Source organism: Myxocyprinus asiaticus, chromosome 8 (genome assembly GCF_019703515.2).
Source record: "Myxocyprinus asiaticus isolate MX2 ecotype Aquarium Trade chromosome 8, UBuf_Myxa_2, whole genome shotgun sequence".
Taxonomy (NCBI): domain Eukaryota; kingdom Metazoa; phylum Chordata; class Actinopteri; order Cypriniformes; family Catostomidae; genus Myxocyprinus; species Myxocyprinus asiaticus.
Window position 1 is genome coordinate 40,266,041 of NC_059351.1, and position 26,194 is coordinate 40,292,234.

General features: G+C 38.4%; 1 protein-coding gene across 10 annotated transcripts in view; it reads right to left on the bottom strand.

Annotated features, from left to right (window-relative positions):
* Positions 1 to 26,194, bottom strand: part of LOC127444561 (lysine-specific demethylase 2A-like) — a 40,456-nt gene that overhangs the window by 2,130 nt on the left and 12,132 nt on the right. For 9 of the 10 annotated variants that reach the window (XM_051703993.1, XM_051703997.1, XM_051703989.1 and 6 more), the window contains 20 exons: positions 19,995 to 20,133; positions 19,813 to 19,891; positions 16,930 to 16,976; positions 16,661 to 16,839; positions 16,447 to 16,553; positions 16,112 to 16,205; positions 15,832 to 15,985; positions 15,537 to 15,652; positions 14,995 to 15,121; positions 14,670 to 14,899; positions 14,417 to 14,494; positions 9,585 to 9,836; positions 9,362 to 9,478; positions 9,155 to 9,241; positions 8,723 to 8,881; positions 7,798 to 7,824; positions 6,056 to 7,182; positions 702 to 865; positions 397 to 543; positions 75 to 290 (listed from right to left, as the gene is read on the bottom strand). In XM_051703993.1, coding sequence (XP_051559953.1) covers positions 75 to 290; positions 397 to 543; positions 702 to 865; positions 6,056 to 7,182; positions 7,798 to 7,824; positions 8,723 to 8,881; positions 9,155 to 9,241; positions 9,362 to 9,478; positions 9,585 to 9,836; positions 14,417 to 14,494; positions 14,670 to 14,899; positions 14,995 to 15,121; positions 15,537 to 15,652; positions 15,832 to 15,985; positions 16,112 to 16,205; positions 16,447 to 16,553; positions 16,661 to 16,839; positions 16,930 to 16,976; positions 19,813 to 19,891; positions 19,995 to 20,133 — 3,646 coding nt within the window. The remainder of the gene's footprint in view (positions 1 to 74; positions 291 to 396; positions 544 to 701; positions 866 to 6,055; positions 7,183 to 7,797; positions 7,825 to 8,722; positions 8,882 to 9,154; positions 9,242 to 9,361; positions 9,479 to 9,584; positions 9,837 to 14,416; positions 14,495 to 14,669; positions 14,900 to 14,994; positions 15,122 to 15,536; positions 15,653 to 15,831; positions 15,986 to 16,111; positions 16,206 to 16,446; positions 16,554 to 16,660; positions 16,840 to 16,929; positions 16,977 to 19,812; positions 19,892 to 19,994; positions 20,134 to 26,194) is intronic. The other variant, XM_051703996.1, reaches the window with a different exon arrangement.

Here is a 26,194-nt window from a genome sequence, read left to right on the forward strand (position 1 = left end):
AGCAAAATGGAATGTTATCTCTACACTGTAGACAAGATGACAAGCCAGTCTAGGGAGCAGATGATCAACTGTACCTGCAAGATTGAGTTGTCGGAGTGTGTTGCGAGTGTTGCAGCCGGAGGCCGTGAGCAGGTTAACGGACTGGTCTGTGATCCCCTGGCAGTGGGACAAATCTAAGCGCCGCAGTGAAGGCATATGTCTGACGATCAACTTCAGGGTGGAGTCACTTAGATCCAAACCAGACAAGCGTAAGGTGAGCAAACCTCTCAGCCGACAGCGACTTTCACTGCCTGTGTGAAGGGGAGCGTAGAAGTGGGAAAGAAGTGATTGAATGGATTACTTTAGCTTTCAAAGTACACACAGTCCCAGAAATAATACTAATTATGAGCACCTCACCTGGCAGCATGACGAGGTCTTTTATTTGTGAATCTTTGACGCCCACAGCCCAACAAAGGTCAAGCGTTCGCAAACCTGGACAACTTTGCGAACTTAACGCAGACACGCATAATGAAGAGCAACCAGACATTGAAAGATCTTTAAGACCTGTGAGAAACAAAGGAGAGACTTTTAAGCTTTTAAAATGCAGAAAACATCTCACAGCTGTTGTGTTTTTTTGTTTTGTTTTTTTAGAGCATTCCATAAATGAAATCAATGACTGTTTGGGGCTGTATAGGACCGAAACGTGCACGGTTAAACCATACTTGGGAGGTGATGGATGAGCCAGGCGATCTGTTTCTTTGATACAGGTGTCCAGGAGAGGTCGAGTGCCACTGGTTGTCGTTTAATGATGGCTGATACAGCCTGAGCGCTTAGTGACCGACAACGGCTCAAATCTATTCGTGTCCACAAGCGTTTATCACAACACCTACAGAAGAAGAGAACAAAATGACTCGCTAAGCAAATCAACCGACAACCAAGTACACTGTATATAACAAAGGAGAAAGACATGTCCTTTTTCATTTGAACAACTTCCCATGCTGCAAACTACTCATAACTTCAAGTAGTTAAAGTCAAGCTTCTCTTTAAAAAGAGTACTTAGCTACACGACAAGCTTCTAACAAAAGCTGCTAACTAAATTGAAGCCATTTAAACAACATTTTCAGATTTATAACAATCGGATGATATCATTTAATTCAGAATTCAGTAATATCACCTGTTAGTTATACAGGTGCATCTCAATAAATTAGAATGTCGTGGAAAAGTTCATTTATTTCAGTAATTCAACTCAAATTGTGAAACTCGTGTATTAAATAAATTCAATGCACACAGACTGAAGTAGTTTAAGTCTTTGGTTCTTTTAATTGTGATGATTGTGGCTCACATTTAACAAAAACCCACCAATTCACTATCTCAACAAATTAGAATACATCATAAGACCAATAAAAAGTGGCATGGAGGTGATCAGTTTGTGGCACTGCTGAGGTGGTATGGAAGCCCAGGTTTCTTTGACAGTGGCCTTCAGCTCATCTGCATTTTTTTGGTCTCTTGTTTCTCATTTTCCTCTTGACAATACCCCATAGATTCTCTATGGGGTTCAGGTCTGGTGAGTTTGCTGGCCAGTCAAGCAGTGTGGGCAGGTGCCAAATCCTGCTGGAAAATGAAATCAGCATCTTTAAAAAGCTGGCCAGCAGAAGGAAGCATGAAGTGCTCCAAAATTTCTTGATAAACGGGTGCAGTGACTTTGGTTTTCAAAAAACACAATGGACCAACAACAGCAGATGACATTGCACCCCAAATCATCACAGACTGTGGAAACTTAACACTGGACTTCAAGCAACTTGGGCTATGAGCTTCTCCACCCTTCCTCCAGACTCTAGGACCTTGGTTTCCAAATGAAATACAAAACTTGCTCTCATCTGAAAAGAGGACTTTAGCCCAGGTAAGACGCCTCTGACGTTGTCTGTGGTTCAGGAGTGGCTTAACAAGAGGAATACGACAACTGTAGCCAAATTCCTTGACACGTCTGTGTGTGGTGGCTCTTGATGCCTTGACACCAGCCTCAGTCCATTCCTTGTGAAGTTCACCCAAATTCTTGAATCGATTTTGCTTGACAATCCTCATAAGGCTGCGGTTCTCTCGGTTGGTTGTGCATCTTTTTCTTCCACACTTTTTCCTTCCACTCAACTTTCTGTTAACATGCTTGGATACAGCACTCTGTGAACAGCCAGCTTCTTTGGCAATGAATGTTTGTGGCTTACCCTCCTTGTGAAGGGTGTCAATAATTGTCTTCTGGACACCTGTCAGATCAGCAGTCTTCCCCATGATTGTGTAGCCTAGTGAACCAAACTGAGAGACCATTTTGAAGGCTCAGGAAACCTTTGCAGGTGTTTTGAATTGATTAGCTGATTGGCATGTCACCATATTCTAATTTGTTGAGATAGTGAATTGGTGGGTTTGTTAAATGTGAGCCAAAATCATCACAATTAAAAGAACCAAAGACTTAAACTACTTCAGTCTGTGTGCATTGAATTTATTTAATACACAAGTTTCACAATTTGAGTTGAATTACTGAAATAAATGAACTTTTCCACGACATTCTAATTTATTGAGATGCACCTGTATATTTAATTAGGGTGACATTCCCTTATGAAAATTAACCATGTTTTTTAACACAATTTAACCACTGTATTTGTATAACCATAGTAATCACAAAATTAACCATGGTTACAACACTCATGGTTACTACAAAGTCAAATGTAAAGACTTACTTGAGGGTTTGTATTGTTTGTGCACACAAATTATTTCAGGCACTTTTATATTAATTTAACATGTATTTTGTGATTTGGTAACAGTTCTCTGAAGTTCTGTGTAGAAGAATGGGAAACAGTGAGTAAAATACCGCAATATATCGCATTTTTTAAAAGAATCGCAATTATATCGTATTGATTCCCACCCCTAAATATTACTATGGTTAGTTTTCAACAAATAGGGTGACAACATTAAATTGAACGTACTTAATGAACCATCTGAAAGGAAATGAATCGGAATTCCTGATGCTAAACATAAGGGAACTGTTCATTTTAGCCAGTTAATTTACATAAACTGTTTGAAAGAACCAGTTTTGGTTTTTCCCAGCAATACATGAGAGATAGGTATAAGTGAGCATGTTTGATTATTCCCTCTGCTCCAATGCATCATTTGTAATATAATATGAAAAATGCAGCATTTTGTGATGCAACTGCCCTACTCGTTGGGAAATTTAGCTTGTTACTGGAAAGGCTAAACTATTGTGAATATAGCTGAACTACTGTCATGCTAATGAGAAATGTAGTTAAGTAGTATCGCTACTTTTAGTTAACTACTCATCAACACTGAACGCGTTTACATGCATGTTCTTATACCGATTATGCATAGCAAGCCAACATAGTGTGCGGTCATGTAAACACGTTAAACATTTTTCTTTATAAGTCTAAGGTCATAAACGGCTTAAGCATAAGCTGATCAAAACGGGAAGTTTTTTGCCCATTACCCCTATTTCACGTAGCATGTAAACACCTTATTACGTGCTGTGCACATGCCTCTTCATGGTTTGATGTCAAAGCAGAGAATAACTCGATTATTTCAAATCTCATGTAAGATTTGAGTTTTAAATATTATACTGAGTTATTAGCGTATTGGTGTGTAAATGGGCTGACTTATTAGCATTGTCGAGTGGTATACACTGATCAGCCACAACATTAAAACCACCTGCCTAATATTGTGTATGTCCCCTTCGTGCTGCCAAAACAGCAACAACCCGCATCTCAAAATAGCATTCTGAGATGCTATTCTTCTCACCACAATTGTACAGAGCACTTATCGGAGTTACCATAGACATGAACCAGTCTGGCCAATCTCCGTTGACCTCATCAACAAGGCACTACCGTCCACAGAACTGCCGTTCACTGGATGTATTTTGTTTTTGGCACCATTCTGAGTAAATTCTTGAGACTAGTGCATGAAAATCACAGGAGATCAGCAGTTACAGAAATACTCAAACCAGCCTGTCTGGCACCAACAATCACGCATGCGTTTATCTAATCAGCCAATCGTGTGGCTGCAGTGCATAAAATCATGCAGATACGGGTCAGGAGCTTCAGTTAATGTTCACATCAACCATCAGAATGGGGAAAAAAAAATTGATCTCAGTGATTTGGAGCATGGCATGATTGTTGGTGCCAGATGGGCTGGTTTGAGTATTTCTGTAACTGCTGATCTCCTGGAATTTTCACACACAACAGTCTCTAGAATTTACTCCGAATGGTGCCAAAAACAAAAAACATCCAGTGAGCGGCAGTTCTGTGGACGGAAATGCTTTGTTGATGAAAGGCCAACAGAAATGGCCAGACTGGTTCAAACTGACAAAGTCTATGGTAACTCAGATAACCGCTCTGTACAATTGTGGTGAGAAGAATATATTCTCAGAATGCTATTCTGAGATGCGTGTTAGTGCTGCATTGGCGGCATGAGGGGGACCTACACAATATTAAGCAGGTGATTTTAATGTTGTGGCTGATCGGTATAAGTCAATAAGTTAAAATCCAGCCCAGGAAGTGAATGGAGTATGTAAATGTCACCTTTTTTTAATTACATTTTTATTAACTTCACTCTCACTTATTCTGTAGAAATATCAGCATTAAACCCTAATAAGCACCTTGAAAGTGTCGTGACATTGAGCACAAGGCTATTAAGGTCAAATGAACTGTAAAACTGTAAACTCTAGGGATGCACCGATATGAAAATTTTGGACTGACACCTATACTGATTTTAACAAAACACTATAGGTTGATACCAAAACTGATATTTTGCCACTTACCTTGTTTTGTAATCTGATCACTCTACATTTCTAAAGCATAATTCCAAAATAGAACAAAGCTTTTTTTGAAACGTTAAATAATTTCCATTGAACATGGATTGGATCTGTTGAAAAGAGCCATAAATAAATATAAATAGAAGATAAAAAGTAAAAAAAAATAACTATGATAAAATGATTGATTGAAAAAGGTTATTCTGTACTCCTAAAAACATTCTAAAACATTTTTGCACTTCTGTTTTTGTAGTTCAAAACTCACATTTTACATGTATAGTATACTGTATATGATAGAACATTACAAATTCATACTGTGTACATGTTGGACAATTCCATGGATATGTCAACCACATCATGGAAAAATAAAAAGTTTGAACCATATTAACAAAAACCCTTTTTAAATTCTGTATTATATTGTTGTAATGCATAATGCCGCCCAGACCACTAGAGGGCGCCGCTTGCTCACCCAGCCCTGACTAAAGTGCTGAATGCAGACTATATTTTAAAACACAGCCTTACAAGGTTTAGTAAAGGCCATATTGCAATTTTTCCTAATTCATTTAATCTTGCAGCAATAAAAGATATGACAGCGATGTCTCAGAAGTCAAAGTCTACTGGATTCAAATCAGTTTGGATGGTTTCTCTCATTATGTAGCCTATAGGTAAGTGCCACTTTCACAGCGGTCACATCCATTTATGGCAGTTGTTCCACATTAATGTGAGAATGAGAAAGAATTAACTTAAAAATTATAAACAAACCATTACGTTTCATATATGCATGAATATGGACATGAACAAGCATTTTAACGCTTATAACTTATGTCAATGGTTTTAATTTGGTCAATAATTGGTCAATAATTAGCAGCATCCAAAACATCGGTGCATCCCTAGTCAACTCTGTAACTTTTCTAATGGCATAGTTATATCCCAACATTTATTAAAATGTATTAGATTAGCTTAAGACGACACAATGCAATTTATTAACAAATCAGAGAAATTCTTTGCCTGATTGAATGTTTTAAAACCTTACAATAAATGTTTTTAAAAATCATACATGTTCCCTAATGAAGGCAGCTGGTCTGCTGATTGGCGTTGGCTTTTTAATGTCTATGACCCAATAAAATAAACGCTTTATACTACTGGAGATTGATTGCCTTGTGCACATTTTTTCCTTTGGTTCACTGGCTGAGAAAACATCCAAACCTGTTAAAAAGTTTTTGTCTATGCTTTAACTACGGGGGTATTTTCATACAAGTCGGCACTTACCACTTGTACCAAGCTTTGCAGACTCTCATACACACAGCCAAGTCTGACCGACTCAAGTACCGGAACACCGACACCCAAACATCCTTTTCACAGCCTTGTTCATTCCCTACATCACGGAATGAGGGAAGAGAGAGGAGGGAGGGAGGAGAGCAAGTGGTGATGGAGGGAGGAGGAGGTGGAGAAACCGATGAACGAGAAGATACTGAGGAAGGTGATGCCGTCTCTCTCTCGCGACCAACATGGTTGGAGTTCCGTCTCAAGGAGCGACCTTTAGACTGAGAGAGGCCATTACCAGCAGGTGTCGAGTTGCTGCTGTTCCTGAGTCTGGTCCTGGGCAGCGACTTGCGCTGGATGAAGCCAGGAGCGCTGGGAGTGCGGGTAGACACAGCAGCCTCCAGCTTGGGTACAATGGAGCCAGGTTCACGTTTGGCCTTTGGGGGGCGCTGGAGAGTCACAGTCAGGTAGGAGTCATTGAGAAGGTCATCATTCAAGTCTGAGACAAGTAAGACAGGGGGGTCGGGATCTGAGTCTGACTGGTTCTCCCCATCATCATCTTCCTCCACACCATCATCCAAGTCTTCCATCTCCTCGTCCTCCCCATCCAAGTCCTGTTCCTCGCTGTCTTCGTCATCATCTTCATCCTCATCGTCGTCATCATCGTAGTGCTCACCTCTACGTCTCTGTCTTCGTGAACGATGCTCCTTATCTGACCGGCCCAGATGCCTCTCCTCATCACTGTCATCCTCATCCTCCTCCTCATCTTCCTCATCCTCCTCCTCATCATCATCGTCATCATCCGTTTCATAGCGTTGTCGTTTCATTTGAGATCCTCCTCTTAATCTAACCCGACCCCCTCTCTCGGCCCTTGCCCCAAGTCCCCGTCTCATTTTCAGTGAACTTGTTGCCAAGCTGCCTCCCCCTCGGACCCCTCGACGCATGGAGCCTCTCCAAATACCTCGCCTACCAGCTCCACAGCCTCGGCGGGATGAAGAAACGCCAACCCTTGAGTGGGTTGACTTCTTCCCGCTATCTTCATCCTCATCGTCACTGCCTGAAACATCGTCATGCTCCATTCCATGCCGCCGATAGATCTTTGCCACTCGATGATCAAGAGAGGACTTGCGTTTCTGAAAGAGAGAGTTGAATCCGTAACAATGCTGCGAGTGATACATAACAGGATACAATGCCGTTTTTGCAGCGGGGGCATCCATCAAATACCTACCCCCCACACTACCTATAAAATGGGTCTAGTAACTTGCAAAACATTTTTTGTTTTACTTAAAATACAATTTATTACAACAATTTTAAAAGTAAACAACACAATAACTGTTCTAGGTTCATTTCAAGTCAGACATATTAACTTGCAGTTCAGTGTGCAAGTAATTATAGCCAATTCACTGTGGAAACAAGTTGTCGGACTGATTCAGGACACTGAATCTTTTCAGACTGATTCACCAGTTGGTTTGACTGATTCACTAAAGAAAACCTCCCCAGTTGAGCAAATTGTGTGCAATTTATTTTTCCCGCTTTGTGTGCAGCCAGTGAGGACAACACAATAGAAAGTTAGAGTGGTAAATAACGGAACAAGAAAAACTGAAAATGACCACAGAATCTACGAGAACGCTACTGACATGCCATTCCTTGCCCTCCAGTCACATAAATGATTGAAACATCAAAAAAAGACCCAAATGTATTTCCTTTCACTCATGCGCAGAACAGAATAATAACAAAAAGTTACTTACGTGTGTTTTCCCTCCTTCCAATTTTATCTGTAAAACAGGAATCAATAAACACATCTTATTTGATATGACCGTGAAGGAACAGTGAATAACACATAAGGACCACTGAATGAATTCACACAAGTTTGCAAACACAGAGCTGATTCTGAAGGCCGCAGTCAGTCCAAGCAGTGATGGGGCACGATGATGATGATGAAACAGGGCGGGCCAAATAGAGAGAGAGAGAGAAAGAGAGGGGCAGACAAAAGAAGATGAGTGAAACAAGATGGATTTCGAGCAAGAGGAAGAGAGCAAAAGCATGAGGAACAAGATTCCCTCTAATTTTTTTTTTTAGCTGTGCAAAACCTATTTCTATTAGGAGACTTTTTTGGCCACAGAGTAGAAATGTATTACATAAAATCTAAAGCAATAATTATACATTTATTATATAAACTAAAAACATAAAGGGACATTATTAAATAGTAAATAATGTTATATAAAGGCCATACATTATTTCAGTCTTGTTTTCACAAAAAAATAAACAAAACAGGATCAACTTAATAAGATTTTCATGAGATCACAAAAAAGACAAAGTAATAATGCATAGCCTTTGTGGGCTTTTGTATGTGTTACTATGAACACTAAATCTCTGTTGCTCCTTAGCTCACTAATTAATCAGCGCTGTATATTTACACACAAGATTTCTGACAGATACTGAAAATCTATGGACGTACAGATGGACTCTTTGAAACACCACCCATTCATGTAGCTTAGAAATCTCTAGTTTTTTCCCCCCACATATTTTTTTGAGTCTGCCTTCAGTGTGTTTTTTCCTGTGCAGATTAGAGGGAGGGAAAGTGAAAGAAAAGAGAGAGAGAGAGAGGGAGGAATACATAAAGGCAGAGCGGCTGTGCGTGCGGCAGCAGTGGCTTAAGGCGGTGCCTCTCACCCTCTTCCTGAACAGCTGCTCAGGGGCTGCTGCCCGTTTCTGGAGCGACCTGTGGGAGAGAGAAGAGGGGGGCCGCCCGACCCCGTGCCATGCCCCGCCCTCGCCCCCTCGCCCCCCTGACCCATCCTGTGCAGTGATGTCATCACCGCTGCCCGATGACTGGCACACAGGAAAACAAGCATTATCGTTGCATACGCAGACCAGAGTCTGTACGACACCGTAAGCTCTCAGCAGCATGCATCTTATTCCTTGGTGCGAGTGTGTGAATAAGTGTATATATAAAAGGCCTGCAAAAGCTAGCATTAGAACAACAGCTCAAAGCTTTCTTGTTTTGAAAGAGCTGAATTTGTGTTCATGCAAGAGGTGGAGAAACCCTCTCTTGAAAAACGTGTAAAATATGTGTTTGTGTCGGCGTGTAAATATCTGTGCTACCTCAGATTCTGTGTCTTTGCCAAAAACACATTTGGGACACTCCCAGCAGCTCGGCAGGTCTTTGTTCACCACTCCCTCACCTGACGCCTAAGGACAACATGTTACAAAAAAAAAAAGCTTGGTATGTCTGTGATGTTCAACACTGAATTGATGCATCTTGAGAAGTTGAGTAAAGTGATGTCTGTGGTAATACAGAGGAGCATGTACCTTCAAACAGCTCGGATGTGCTATCTGAGCACAGTTGGAGCACTCCATGAGCTCTTCTCCAGTCTCCTGGATACCCTCCCCACAGATCTCACATACAGCAGACAGCGGCAAACCAGGCTAAGAAATGAAACAGAGACAGATAAAAAGTTAACATATGAAAGCAAAGCAAGGCTTGGTCTTAAGACAAGAATTGACGACAAAACACACACACTCTTCAACTCACAGCGAGACACTGTCGGAGAACACAGGTCTGTTTGAGTTTGCCCGGACCACCAAACTTCTTCATGTCTCTGCAGAAGTTGCAGTCACCACACTCAGTGCGCAGACAGGCCTCACAGCGCTTACAGCGCACACGCCGTCGTCGCAGGACCGACATATTGGAGGCTGGTTTCACTGGACGTGGAACGACGGGCGTGGTTGCCAGTTTGGGACGAATAACGGGTGGAGGCGGAGGAGGGGGTTGGTACCAGGGTGGCTTAAGAGAAGGACAAACGGAAATTAACTTCATTTACTCCATTGACAGATATGACAAACTGAAAGTTCAATTGTGAGATGCCAAATGCCTTAATCAAAATTCAACACATCATAGTAAAAGAAAAATTAAAAAACACCCAACACCTAACCTTAACCCTAAATCATGGATTACAGACTCTTAAACTGGCTTTTAAGTTTTTAACTCTTGCTTATCAGTAAAACAGGATATGCTATATTCAAATGTAAAATACTCAAGACATGTTTTCCACATATATACAGGGTTCGTACAGATGCTTCAAAGTTAAATTCAAGGACTTTCAAGAACTTTAAGCACATTTTTATTTGTTAATTTTGAATAAAAATATTTTAACCATTCAGTTAATTTATTTTTATAAAACACCACTTATTACAAATACAACGAGCATCTTTAACTACATATTCTCACAGTAACAATTCTTGGTTCATTCATGACGAAATTAATGTGCAGTTGTAGTGTGCTCCCTTAAAACGCTCTTCACTTTCCAACAAAAGTGAATAACTGGGTCCGTAAACAGTAGTCCATATGACTCATGTGCTGTGTTCCATGTTTTCTAAAGTCACACAACAGATTTATGCAAGGAACTGACCGAAATTGCAAATGGGTCATTCTGTTGTCAGAAATCTATTTTGTGAGACACAAAGCTTTCTTTACAGAAGAGGACACTGGATGGCTCACAAAACTGAATCCTCCATTGATCTGCATTTAAATAATTCAAAACGTTTTACATCTCATATAATTTTTTCACTCTGGAGAGTAAATTGTAATTAAAACTGATAGTTGCATGGATTCATACTTGTTAAATCTGCAACAGCAGTATCTATAAAATATATATATTTTTAAATCCTCCATTAACACTTTCCCATTCTGAACAGCGCTGCCAAAAGTAACAGGTGCCACGTGACAATGCCGTCTATGCGCTGCCTGCTTCAGCATGGTCTAGTGGTCTGTCGTGTTTTTCTGAAAATACATACATTTCATTTATTAAATGATTTAAGCAACGTATTTTAAGATTTTCTATAATTCAAGAACTTTTAAAGCACCTCTTGGTAAAAATAGCTATTTTCAAGGGTTTTCCAGGACTTAAATTTGAAAAAGCCAAATTCAAGTACTTCAAGCACCTTGTACGAACCCTGTATATATCACATTCAAATTGGCTAATGTACCATTATATAAATAGATACAAATTAGAGACTGACCGATGCTGGATTGTGCCCAGTGCTTGAAGTGGGCGGGTACTCACCTGTACGCAGTACCTGCACTTCTCTAATTTAGTCAACAGTGTACCGGCACTTTTCAGAGTCTCCCAGTACGATGTAATGTTTTTATTTAATGTAAGTGATTTGGTGAGGCCCGGCAATCACTTTTATCTGACCTTGCAAATGATTTTGATAAAATTGCAGTAAATATCCGAGCGCTCTCTGTGCAAAACTCAGTGGTGAGTTTAACAACACTCAACATGTACAACAACAGCAGTGGCGGTCATCAAGCGTTCCATGGTCCAGTTCCAGCTAGCTTTTTATTCTCCATTCTTTTCTGTAGTGCTCGTAAAAAGATTGTGAAGTGTCACTGAACTTGCCTATGCATATATCCTGACGGTGTTTGGTTCTACATACAGCTGTGTGTCAGCGTTCACAATCCTGAACATCATCATATCAATTTGTTCACCATTCCTAATGATTATCTGCACAAGTATCTGGCTCTTGTGTGCAATATCACAATATGTGCAGGACAAGAAAAGGCTAATTTTACACTCATTGAAGGAGAGGATTCAAATTTAAAAAGGAAGAACAGACATAATGCTCTTTTTTCAGTTTTACATTTATTTTGTGTAAAAAGGCAGTTCTGCATTAGATTGCCATTGTTTTCTTATGTGGGTTGATATTATCAAAGATACAGACTTTAGCAGATCTAAATGCTCTTCCTTAGTTTTCATAAACAATAAACCTAAATTGTAGGCTATGTCTTTATTTTCAAAGTGTATCAAAACCTGTTTGTTAGTTGTGGATGTGAGGTCATGTTTGTTCTTCAGCCAAGTCTTAAGGAATTTAAGGCCAGACCTTAAAAATTACTTAAATACCTCTTTTAAATGTAATTAAATACTATTTTAATGTAAATAAATGCATATTATTTAACAGGTTTGTTTTTCATGTTAACACGTTAGTTACAACGAAATGTACAGAAATACAGAAAAGAAGTTTGGTCCAGTGTAGTTTTCATCTGTATAACCTGGCCCATGAAAGAAAGCAGTTGAGCCCTGCTGTAAAACCTCAAGTTGATATATTTATTTTTAAAGCTACACTATGTAACTTTTGGCCCTCTAGCGGTTAAAAAATAAAACTGCATGCGTCTTGCGGAAGAACATTGTTTTGGTAACGACGCAAGTTGTGCTTCGGCTCTGCTCCTCTGCGTGGATTAATGTGGTTCGAGGCACCGGTGTACACTTGGATACAGGACATGGCGAATGGACAAATAAATAAAGAAAGAAAGGAAAAGGCGGATATCCAAAAACATGTCATCTGAGCAGGTAAGTGCCATATCTTATGCTGTTGTTTTGACTTATTGGAAACATTGATGTTTTAAAATAAATGACATAACAAAAGTTAGGCAACGTTCATAACATTAGACATAAGGATTGCTAGTCTGATAAGGTCAAACGTTGTAAAGTTTTTATAACTGCAGGATATTCTGGCCAAATAGATTATGGTAGTAACTAATTCATAGATTGTCATTGTCACCAACCAGTGGTCAACATCATTTCAAGACTCACATGTCCTTGGCAAGCCTATAGGACTAAAGGATTTATTTATATGAATTATTGCCGTTATGAAGAAAAATATATACACGTGCTAGCAAGTGAAAAGTGCTGCACCGATTACAGTATAAATATTGTATTTCACTACACAGACGTGTGTGTGTGTGTGTGTGATTACACAACTAAAACCATATCAATAAAATATCTTGATGAATTGAAATACCCGCTGAGTAAGAAAAAAGCCATCTTTGGGTCACTTTTAAAATCCTTTCAGTTGTCGCCACCTGTGAAAAGCCAAGCCGATGTTGATTCGGGTTTTGATATCGCGCTTTCCCTTTTGCTTGTAGACTCTGCTCTGTTCGGGGTTTCTTTGTTTTTACAACTGGTGATTCCCTGGAGGTTTGCCATTTGAATGATCCATGGTCAATTTTTCTCATTCGTTTTGACAACAAACTTTCAGCTTCACGCTACTCCCACACCATACACTCGCTACAGTAGCCGGAGCTAATTTTCTCTGTATACGGATATGACGAACACGTGAAAACGCATGGGTGAATGACGCATGTATGCAATTTCGAGCAAAATCCACCCTGATAGCTCTAAAATATAAATCATTATTATAGGTTTATCAAAGTGTATTTGGGTAAAGACATGGTTTGGAAGATGGATTTTTGTTATACTCTCTCATTAATAACGTTCTATTTTTTTTTTTTTTTTTTTACAAAAAAGTTACATAGTGTAGCTTTAAATAAACATGTTGTGAACAAAAATAGTCTCGCAGTATAATTTATTTAATTTATATAAAAAACAAAAAAAACACGTTAAAAACTAACAAGGAGAGTACCGGCACTTTTTTTTTTCCACTTCAAGCACTGATTGTGCTGATTCGATAATGTGTTGAAAGAAAGCCAGTTAATCTGCCAGTATTGAAAAAAAAATTGGCAGCCTGTTCTAAATGTTCTATATTAAGTGCTTCACTGCTTCCAGCTCCTCATTCAAACAAAATTGATATAAAACCTGCACTCCTACAATAATCTGCAACGTATTACAATATAAACAATTAAAAGTAAACATCATCATCAACAGCTGATCTTTAGTGATCGCTTGTCTTACATTTTCGATATGGCTTAATGATTGCAAACTGCTCTGCAACAGCTGGAAACGCTCACAAGCCCCCGCGTGCTTAAAAAATACAACAGTGCCACGTTTTCACGCTGAAGGACGCAGCGCATGCATTTATATAATTAAATCATATTCTTTTGAAGTTTGATAATCACATTAGGTCATATCACGATTCCTGTCTTTCCTCCCCCAAATTTAAGAACTCTTTAAATAAAAATTAAGACTTTTGTTGTATCATTTAAGATATTTAAGACTTTTTATGACCTTAACTTTTGGAAACTGAATTTAAGACATTTTAAGACTTAAGGATCTGCAGGAACCCTGGTTTATGTCTTGTGGCTATACTTTTGAAAAAGGGAGTATTTAACATTCATATATTTGCCCCCATTCATTTCCATTGTAAGTGCCTCACTGGAACCCAGATTTTTGCTTTTGTAAAGAGAAGGAGGGGCAAATCAATATTCATTTTTGTGGTAATCAATATTCTATAACATCCAGTTTTGTGTTCCACAGAAAAAAGAAAGTCATACGTGTTTGGAACAAGTAAATACTGGAACAATGATTTTAATTTTTTGGATGACCTAACCCTTTAAATGGTTAACTTAGTGTTTATTTTTAAGTCCATTTAAAAAGAGCACTCATTTTCAGTGAAGAAACAAAGTATTACCCTCTTCGGCCATCTGACAATAGGTTTTCCAGTATAGGAGAGTATGGGGATGTCATTGGCATGCTCCTTCAATAATGCCTGACAGGGAGAGAAAACCAAACACGTTCAACATCTTTCAAAAAGCGTGAGTCAACTGGAATCATCCCAAGTCACATTTATAAATAGCTTTTGATGCAGCTTTACACAAACAGGATCAGAAGAAGCACTTTCACAAATATATGACATGCAAGACAATGTAGGGGTGAATGCTGACCCGTATGTCATGCAGCAGGGCAGCAGCATTGTGTATTCCTGAAGGCACACATTTCTTATGTGCCGGCAGAGACTCCAGCTTCCCCACCAGATTCCACAGCCCCTCCAGTTCAAGAGGAGTCAGGTGAACTTTTACTCCTGGCCCACTGGGAGAACAGAGAGCATCGTCATCTCTCTCCTCTTTAGCGTGGCCATTTAGTACCTCACCGCCTGAGCTTTCCCGCTTAAAGCCTGTGTATGAGACAAAGAGAAAGAGACAGAAAGTTTAACTTTTGCATTTGTGCTCAGTTTAAGCCACATACTGAATATGTTGTTAATCTACTGACCAATGCCCAGAGAGTACTTCTGGAACTCAGGGATGAGGTGGGAGGTGTTGGTCAGGCTGTACAGATAACGCTCCAATACGTACCAGCCCATCTCATAATAGAACGGGTAACGGAATTTAGCTGGCACCTGAGGAAGAACCAGAGATGACAAAAAGTGAATTTACCAAGAAAGGCTCAGGAATTACTGGAAAAAATCTGATGTAAGATTTCATTAAAAATCAGCATAAATTTTATATGTGTATAAAATCAGCACTTATTAAATTAATATGAGTATTTTTTTGTCCTGAAATATATACATATTGTTTGGTTTATGGTATTGAGAATTGTGGTATTAACATTTGTGACCTAAAATGGTACAAAAATAGTCACGGTGCAAAACATAATTGACCTTTTTTCTTTTGATTTTGGGGTGATTTATATAACCTAGGCATGTTCTCAACAGGTTTCGAATTAGATTCATCCATCATTAAGACCATAAACACTCACGTACGTTTATAATAGACTAAAATACAGTAACCACTGGGGTGAAATGTTGGACTCACCCGTGTCCTGTCCTCAATGCTGGATACATGCAGCTGCATGGGGATGTTAAAACTATGCAGGAAATTCCCACCAAACACAAGAGTGTCCACAGGTGTGTAAACCGCATGAATCCAACCTAAACAATCCATAAAAAAAAAATAAAAAAAACCTTATGCTCAAGTGTTCTCCATTGCATACATGCCACATAAGAAAGCTCAAATTAATTTTTACCATCTTAGTTTAAAGGGAAATTAAATGCACAATAGTAATCCTTTGTGTGTAAACCAACATGAGTTTGTGTCTGCATGTGCTTACCTGATGGTATAATGAACGTGTAGCCCTGCTTGAGCTTAATCCTCTGGCAGTCAGTGGCCTTATCACCAAGGAAGATGTCTCCTTGTTTACCTGACAACACCCAGTTCTCATAAAGCTCCAGGTTTTGCGGCGTAGGTGGGATTAACCAAAACACCTGTAGAAGAACCAGCCAATTACTGGGTTAATCATATAAAAAGTGCAATGGCTTTATCAATGATCATATGACTCTACATAAACTAACAAAAATAATTTCAGGATGCGTGTGTTCATGTGCTCTGACCTTGCATCCCTGCAGTATGTGGTACCACACAGACGTACCTCCAAAGTCTATGTGGAAATCTGTGTAACAGCCCTGCACACTCATTAGGCAGTACCTGCAGGCAGAACACAATGTTGAGGCAAAGTTGAAAAAGGGAGGGGAGGACTGCATTGGAAAAGAGGAATTACAAAGGAAAACAAAGAAGAGTGTGTGAGAAATGAGAGGTGAAGATTATGAGGAAAGAAAAGGGAAGAAGGACAATACAGGGGACTGTTTCATCATCTCCTGTTGCACAGAACCTAAAGACCAAACATTTGTAAACTTAGACTTAATTGGAGGATGAAAGAAATTCTCACTTCTGCACTTTGGGGTATTGCATCTCCATGATAGAGTTTGTGGAATCTCTTTGCCTTTCCTTTAAGTGTCGTGGCCACATGTTGTCCACCCAGTCAATCATGTCCACCTGTGGCAACAGGGAAAAATAATTCTGGTATTACAGACTGAAAATAGTCAAAAATAAGCATTTGTTTGGAGTGTCTACTAGTCAAGATAAATGATGTATGTACTAACCGTGGTAGGTCTTTTGACCAGGCTCTCTAGTTTAGTGTGGCTAAATTCAAGGCTGATAACATTGAAAAGCTTCTCTCGCTGAGAGGGAGGAGTCTCATAGTACCGCCTCCACTGGGCCATTGACATCTCCGTCCCCTTCTGAGTAGCCACATCCATCACATCTATCATCCGCCGACTTCCTGTCAGCAGAGAGGAGCAGAAGAAGGGGCTGAAGCTTCCCATATCAGCATTCCTTTGGAATTCATGTACCAACCACATACAACACTTACCAACGAACGTTTTTACATCATTCACACTGAAGTCTGGATCCGGCATGCTATGTAATAATAAATGCAGATTAGATTGAAACTTTAAACATTATAAAAATTCAAAAAAAAAAAAAAAAAGGCAATAAAACAGTACATTTATGAATTCAGCAAACGCTTTTATCCAAGCAACTTACAATATATATAAGAATAATGCTTGTATAATAATAATAATATTACTAATTATTATTATTATTATTATTATAATTCCAAGTGGGAAAACAATGCAAGTAGTGCCACCAAACAAATTTAAATTGCGTAATGGAACTGTAAAAAGAGCCAGGCATAAAAAAATACTCCACTCAATTATGTAAACGCAGATGCTTCTAGCTACGTGAGCTCAATTTAATGCGCCGTTGAGTTCCGAAATGTGTCAGACCACAATTCATACCATAACACAAGTATGCATTGCATTCTCTGCACTGGTGCAAGGGGCCCTGTAGCAGACCTTAGTACAGACCAGGGATCAGCAAACTTTTTGACAAGAGCGCCATCTTTTATTTTCCTTGTCTATGACTGTGCCGAAGGAAAAATACAAAAATAATATAAATACAAAAATAAATGAATAAACAAAACATGTGCATGTTTGTGATTTTCACAAGTTTGTGTCCACTTGTGAATAGGTTTCTATTTTGCATTTTTCTAATTGAATAGTTTATTTTTCATTACAAATTATATTATTAGCATAATAGTTTGAGTAAAAAGTTTGTGCAAAATCCGATTGATATGATATGCATATGCTGATATGATGTGCTCCAGCATGTCAATTATTCTACTGAGCATCTTGTTAAAGTGCTTCATTGGAAGAAAACCTCCCTTTTTGTACAAAATGAGCATGCCAATCTACATCTTGATGCAATCATTCCTCATGATCACACAGTGTGTTTTCATGAGCTGAAAGTGAAGCTAAACACGATTAAACAGAGATTATTTAGCAGAGATGGGCTACTTCTATTAAAATGAATGCGCAAAATTGGAATGTTCAACCAAGGAGCTCTTAGAGCCCAACGGTTAACAGGTGTAGAAAGGAAGTCCTGCCTTACAATTAAAAGAGCCAATCACCTTTTAGAAACATGACATCACCTGTCAATGAACTCTAGAAGTGCATGTGCATTAGCTATACAAGGAAAATTGTGTTTTTTAGTGTAATATGAGGTAAAAAAATAATTTATGATACCAGTATTGTCAGATTTTATTGCTGATTTGAAATATGTTCTTTGATTGTAATCTTGACCAACCGTTTTTGAGATTTTGGTCTTTCTCCATTCAAGTAGATAGGAGCTGCACTGGCATGACTGAAAATAGCCTCTCGACAGCGTTCCGAAGATGGCCGACAGTGGACTGACTTGCTAGAAAGACTTTGCTATTAAAGTGTGAAAAGAGCATTATACCCAACTAGAGGTATACCGATATATCGGTTTTACCGAAAAATCGGTGCCGATAATGGATTTTTGGAATTATTGTTATCGGCAAAAATCTATGGCGATAGTTGTTTCATAATTTTGTCATTACAAAATAAGAGTCCCCGGTGTGTTTCTGGCATTTTTATACATGAAAGTCCTGCGTTATGCACCAAATCTTGATTTTTTTCTGATTATTTTGGGGATTTTGGTAGAACAAACTGCATCTGGGATTTTATTCATTTAGGACTCTTTGTCTGTGCCCTTATCTTCTATAAATTAGTTTTAAAAACTATCCACCTAACCACCTTAGTTAACTAACCAACCTTAGCTATCGGTATAGGCAAAATCCGTTATCGGTCGACCTCTATACCCAACAGATTTGCATATCATGAGTCGATTAATTTAGGCTGCACTTCACCTGTGGTGAATTACGCAGGTAAACTTGCCTGCAAAATCCTAAAACGTTATTTCCAGGTTTAATTTATATTTGAACCAGACTCTTTCTTTAAACTCCATGATGTGGGTTGTTTACATCTTTAAGTAGTTTTGAGAGTGACCGTCATTGTGGTTTAAGGAGGATGTATGCTGGGTTGAAAACCTCAAAGATTAATAATAGTGTCTTCTTATTTACAGTACATCACGTTGTTCTGAAAGCAAAAAGAAACAAAACACAAAATGTAGGCTGTCATCCACTCAAGCGGATGCGTTTACTCGTGTGATTCACCGAAAGTTAATTGCTGCCTGAATTTGTGATGCATGAATGGCTTGCACGCGCTGCACGAGTCTGTTTGGTATACTGCAGTCTCGTCACAATTAACTTTTTGTTTAGCCTCCCAAACAGCTCAAGAAAACGTTGCATGATCATAAGGAAGGATTACATGAAGATGTAGATTGGAATACAGGTGCAAGGGACTTTATATACAAATAATAGTCTACTTCTATCACCCCGATTACCCCTCCTCATGGCAATGTTGGCACACGTGCCATAGGTTGCCAACCCCTGGTGCAGACTGCCCGCTCTGAAGTGAGTTTTCTCTTTCAAGTTAACTATTGTCACGGCAGAGCAAGAGTTCGAAGAGAATTTTGATGAGCAAGTAAGATAATGTCAATATATTTATAGCAATTTGCCTGAAAAAGAATACATTGTTTAAATGGCACAGATCTTTTAATGTAACTCTATCGACCGCTTGAATACTAAGGTTTGTTTCTAACACAGGAACGCAAGAACTCACGTTAGGTAGGCTTATGTTCAACCAGACTGCACATTGGCAAAGCATTGGCAAAGCGCTCACATCTTTGTACTTCCGTAAAGTACATTTCTGGCCTAAAGAGGGGTGGTGCAATTCAAAAGGCAGGCTCTTCGTATAAGAAAAAAGGAGGTGGGGCTTGGGGGAGAGAGATAGAGAGAGAGTGAAAGAGAAAGAGAGAAGTGACAATCTCTTACTTAATGCCAAGCCCATCAGGTCTCTCAAAGATGATGGGATCCCTGAGCCCCCCTCTCTGGATGTACTCAAACGTAAAGTCTAAACAAAACAGACAGAGTTAGAACTACACACTTTATAACATCCTTTCTTCAAAGAGAAGTTTTATAAAGAGATGCTCCAATATAGGCGGTTTCTCTCTGACCTTTGCCCTCCATGCGTTTAACTCTGTCAGAGCTGAAGCGGCTGCATTGCAGCTTCTCCTCCAGATCGAACGTCCTCTTTCCCTCGATCTCATCGTCGGAAATGCCATCGTCTTGATAACGTCGCCGTGTGCCAGACCGCTATAAGACAAGGAAGCGAGAGAGTGAGACAATGAAAAATATATGCCAGAACAATACAAATTCCCTACATACTCTCATACTTTTGTTTTGAATAATGGACAAATGTTGTCGTTTTATAATCACCACAGCTCTCTGCCAAACTTCGCACACAAGGGATCAACAGTGCTGGGCTTTATGAGTGTATACTCCTACACTAGGCTGAGAGATGCACTCGCCCACAATCACACACACACACACTCAATACTAAAGCCCCATACACACATGCAGCGACTTTATCGCTTGATGTCGCTAATCTCTGTACTATGAAGTCCCAGGCATTCCTACTGCTGTCGCGCTAACGTTATTGGCGGACTGCACGTCTGGCCATATCTTTAAAAATTGTGATCACACATAAGATATATTGCCGGTAAAACAAAGATATAATTCTAATTCGACAAGGAATTTGTTTTCTAGTCACTAAAAAATTACATTCTGCTGTGGAGTGTGTTATTACATAAACTACAGCGGTGTTCAGTGCATTTATTCACTAACCAGATTAGCAATCTATCAATGTACGAAAACTCAAACCCATTCAGACTGCCAATAATTTCTAAAACATCAAATAATCAGTTATCTTGTCCCTAAAAATGACCATTCTGCAGGGGAGAGTGTTTTAATATGAATTGCAGCAGTGCTCATTGCATCAGATCATTAACAAGATGAACGAACTTTCACTGTATCAAACTCACTCAGACTGCTTACTTTTCCCTTTCTACACATCATTTTTTATTATATCCATGTTTGTGGTTACAGACAAATCACATAGAACAGTGAAATCAATATACTCATAATATATATATATATATATATATATATATATATATATATATATATATATATTATATATTTTGCTTTATGATTTTAAATCACATTTTAGCTTTTTAAAAATGTACAAATTTCACATTCTATCAATTTATATAATGTCATGAAATCGCATTTTTAATGACGATACAAGCTGTTGTCACTGTTTGAAATTTCGTACACATTTTTAACAAAACAATTAACAAGGTAGGAACCTAACAATGAAAATTGTTACGATTGTGAAATTTGGCTGACAATTAATTGTCAAACAAATAATTGCGATTATGACGATTAATTGCCTGTTTTAGGGCTATGATGATTAATTATTTTAGGTGTTTCACGAATATGATGATTAATTACCATACAAACTCACTATGTGTGCTTCATGCACACAACAAAGTAATTTATACAAATTTAGCATGGGTCATATAATAAAATAAGGGTATATGATTTCCTTTTCAGGCTTCAAAAATGTATGAATGACAGTCAAATATAAAAGTATAAAATTTAAAATAATTAAAATAATATGATCAAAATATGTCTAAATAACTAAAATATCTCTCTCTTATTTGTCCGATTTACTTTTGATCCATTGGAATTTTTCAATGTTTTGTTTCTTTTGCTTCTTTTCTAACCCAGCCAACCTGTATAGCTATTATATTATATATTATTTTATATTATGCAATAGTAAAATATTTCTGCCTTAAATTCTTCACTTTTACACATTATTTTAAGGTTCTCTGATTAACTCAAGCCCTTATTTCTCATGAAGGAAGACTCTGAGATTCTGTTTCTTGCATTTTATCATCTCCACAGAAACAGAGCAGGGCATCTCCTGTCTCACTGTGTGTTATTAACACTGCGTGAATAAACCCACAGTGACCACAGACATTTGCCATTACATGGCTGTTAAGTGAAACTGGAGCGCTTTGCGTTCACAAAATGAATACGTTTATACCTTGTTTATATTTTCGCAAGCCTCTGTAGACGGCGTGCACATCGGAGCGCTTGAGAAGTGGTTCATCTTCACATGCTCTCAAGAGAGCTGCTCGTGACATTCGCGGTGCGGTTCCCTGAGATACTCGGAGTTCAACTGAATGAGACAAGTGCTCATGAGACAGCATGCAGGGAAAGACGAGGCTGAATCCAGCTTCTTATTCAACTGCTTTTTATTCAGTAAATGGGCCTCGGTGCTTCAACACTACACAACTCTATCACTGGCGAGTGAAATGTTAATATTTACTTGCCAGTGGCTAATAACAGACGTTTTTTAGTTGCATAGGGCGAAATTTACTCGCATATGCGAGCGATTTACTCGCAATGTAGAGGGCTGGCATGGCAGTTTTTTATATTTATTTTTTAAATGTTTAAAAAAAAAAAAAAATGTACTTCATCAAAATAAAGTTCTTTAATGCATAGTATAAATCTTCAAACAGTCTTTCATATACCTTTGACTATAAGAAAGATCACAAACAAATAAGCTTTCAAAAATAGTGGGCTACATTCAGGCTGATCAGTTGCAGAGCAAGCAATATAACTGAACAGAACCTGTCCTGAGAAAATATGTGAAAGTATATATTTCTTTTTTTAATAATTTGCTTATCTTATCACATTTTAACTTTTTAAAAATATAAAATTCTACTTTCTATCAATTAATATTATTTCTTGAAATTGTATTCATATATATATATATATATATATACACACACACATATATACATACACATATACATATATAATTATATGAGCTGTCAATGTTTGAAATAATGTGTACAATTTACAAGTAATAACATTGAATTTACATTCATTTGTATAACAAGCGCTATAATGGTACAGTCACTTTAAGAGTTTAACATGCATCTCACAGACTGGCACAGGTGTTGCGGTTCATTTATTAATGAGAGAGAAATCTAATTTTTTTAGCATATGAATGAATGAAAGTGGAGTGCGGGATCTCATCATTGGACACGTATTACTCCGAAGAAATGGTCCGTTTTAATCACAAGCAGTTTTCAACAAAACAAGGTGATTTTCCAGGAATTCCAGTACTTACATTTTTAAGAGCTAAATTCAAGCACTTTAAGCTCTACAAGGACCTTGTGCGAACCCTGTAAACAGCGTAGGAAAAAAGCGCAGTACGGGTAAATCAAGCGATAGAAAGATTTTGTTTAACGGATCATTTCATTTATGACCACATGGACAGAAAACAATGTTTCAAATTTCGAAATATTGTGTTTTGCCTTGATATGGTTTGGGTTGCCACGGTGTACGGTGTTACCGGTTTTACTCTGTACAAGGGACAGCACCGGTGTGTAATTTTATACCAGGTAAAAGTGGGAAACATTATGAATGGAACTTCCAATTTCATTACAATAGCCTAACAAATAGAATAGCCTTAAATAAAGAATAGTTGCCTAATTAAGAGTTTGCAACCCATGATAAATTAAACTAAATAACGCATTGAAAGCCAGATGTTCCTTACCTACGTATCATATTATACAGGCAGCAAAGTATGCGCACTGACAGAAGACGTTTAATTGCAGGTAGTGAATATAATGTGCATGGTGGGTAACTGTAAGTCTCGGATTCGGAATGACACAAGAAATGCTGTTAGACACAGACCCGCGCTTGAAGAAACACACTTTATTATATTTTTAAGAACAGATGACAGAAAAGTCGTCTATGCCCATGTCTGATGCGCTATTTGTTCGGAGGCGTGCAGTCTCGTGGAATCAGTCTTTTTTTTTTTTTTACCACTTCGTTATTTTAATTGCTTTTTCGTTTCAAGTGCAATCTGAGTTTAGAAATGTCTTTGGTTTAAGTTTTTAGTTTTTTAAATAAATGAATTAAATTTTCAATTCAAAATCACTAAAGCAAGAATATTCACTGATCCCTAAGCCAGGGGGTTGACGGTGTAATTGGATATTGTGATTTTTTTTTTATTTTTTTTTTATAAAAATATCAAACATATTTCTTGCATATCGCCCAGCCCTAGGATGGAACAAAACAAATTTATTCACATACGTTCAAAGTCATTACCCTTCCAAAGCAGCTAAACTGGGTCCTGGGATGAAAGGTAATAAAACACCAACATTAAAACCGCAACAACCCACAATAAGTGATGTGTTTGCCCGGACAAGAAATACCCAACCGGTAGCCCACGATGGAGAGAATGCACGGATGAAGTAGGTTCGCTGCCAAAGAGATGTTGCCCTTCACCACTGCTGAAAAGCCATCTTTAAAAAATTGGACAACACACATTATAATTGCACTTCATTTTTTTCAGTTTCATTTGAATTTTTAGTTAAAATAAATAAAAAATAAAGTTCAAAGTTTGAAATCAAGCTGCCTTGCGTTATTGTATAGGCTATTGCTTAACGAAAATTACCACTTAGTACCACTTAGCGTCCAACCAGCAGTAATACCGGTATTAGTCGGTTTGAACGTGAACACCGCACTGGTGTGAAAATTATGATATCGTGGCAGGTCTATATGGTTTGTCATTTTTTTGGTTCACGATATATCGAAATACAATATATCGTCCCATCCCTACCGCACACTGTTGCTCCCCAATACTTCTATTAGGCATGCAATATTTGGTGAGAAAATAATGCTCTATAAAGATGACAACAGTGTACACAGTCTAGAATAACACAAGCTGTAAATGTGAATGGTTAATAAATCTGTATCCAGCTGTAGGTAGAGTTAGTTATAAGGGATTGGCCGGACCTGGGTTCCTGTCAGCTCGCCGCTTAAATACGCAACAATGGGCATCCTGACACATTAATTTTGGCTAATATGAGACAGTTGACACAGCTGGCAATCTCACTAGCGTATACTACACCACTGCTTTCATTGCGCGCCGCCCTCTTCTTACATGATAAAATAATTTCTTACATAATAAAATCATTGAAATTGCTTCATTGCACACGAGGAGCTCTAAAGTACGATTGCACACTAGCAGCCACAGGTGTTGAACGATGAGTTTGGCTGAAACTGAGAAAAAAAGTGAAAATGAAACCATGTAAACAAAAGTAATTCAGGAAGTAGCGGGAGAGAGACGCGCCTTTTCAGCGCGAGGGATCGAATGTCTATTTGAAGCGCAAGAGTAAATCTGCTCTGCGTAAAAGTAAATTAAAGCTGATGTAACGTTTTCTGTGTTAAAATATTTTCTCCTATCCCAGATTAATATCCAGAGACAACCATAAATCATTCATTGGTTAATTATCCCGAAAAATTTCAGAACTTTGTCTCCATGGCGCTATGAAAATCCTCTGTTAGTTTTAAGTAACCAGTCTATACAAACACAATTACACTGACTCGACCAATGGCGTGAGTTGGGGGTGGGACCATCTCTTTGCTTGACCAATGACAGACGGGGACGTACTCAAAAAGCTGTTTTGAAAACTAGGTTTATTCCTGCAATTCCATTTAGTGGCGCAGAAATTACATACTTTAGCTTTAACCTCTTAAACCCAGAGCGAACCGGTGCCGGGCCCTCTAGGGGGCGCTGATCACAAAAAATAAACATGGTATTGCGCAACTTACAAAGAGAAACATTCTATGGCTGTGTCTCATTTGGAAGGATGCGTCCTCCGGAGGTCGCATTTGTCAGCCGCATACGTCATCGAGGCTGTCTCGTTTCATAAAAGCGAGTAGGACACTTCGAATGCAACCTTCAAATGCGACCTTTCAAGGGAATTTGAAGGATGCATGAGGTGTATCCTTCGTGGGCACTCACTACCCACAATTCTTTGCTTCAACGGAAATGTCTAAAAAAATGACACCAATTTGCCCATAAATATGATGTTCAAACACAAGGAATGTTAATTCCCAAGTTGAAGTACCTCAGTAGACGGGTGCAGAGTATATGTATAATTATATTAATATATAATTAAAATAAAGTATTAGATTAAAAGTACACCTGTACAATCTATTTTGTTTTCTCTTTATATCATTATAACGCTCCTAAAATGTATCTCATACCTTCCCTTCTAAAGGGACTTTACCTTCTCACTCGAAGCGCTCGCGCTTGTTAAAGAGTGGCATGCTGTCATAGCAATCATGTTACATTCCGTTTCCATTTGTCCTACGAAGGCCGTCTCGTTTAAACGAGGACACTTGGTATAAGGATGCGTCCTACCTAGCATGCCTATATTTATCAGATGAAGGCAATGGATTTTCCAGGTTTAAATGAAGAAATTGACTTTAGTCCTTTTCT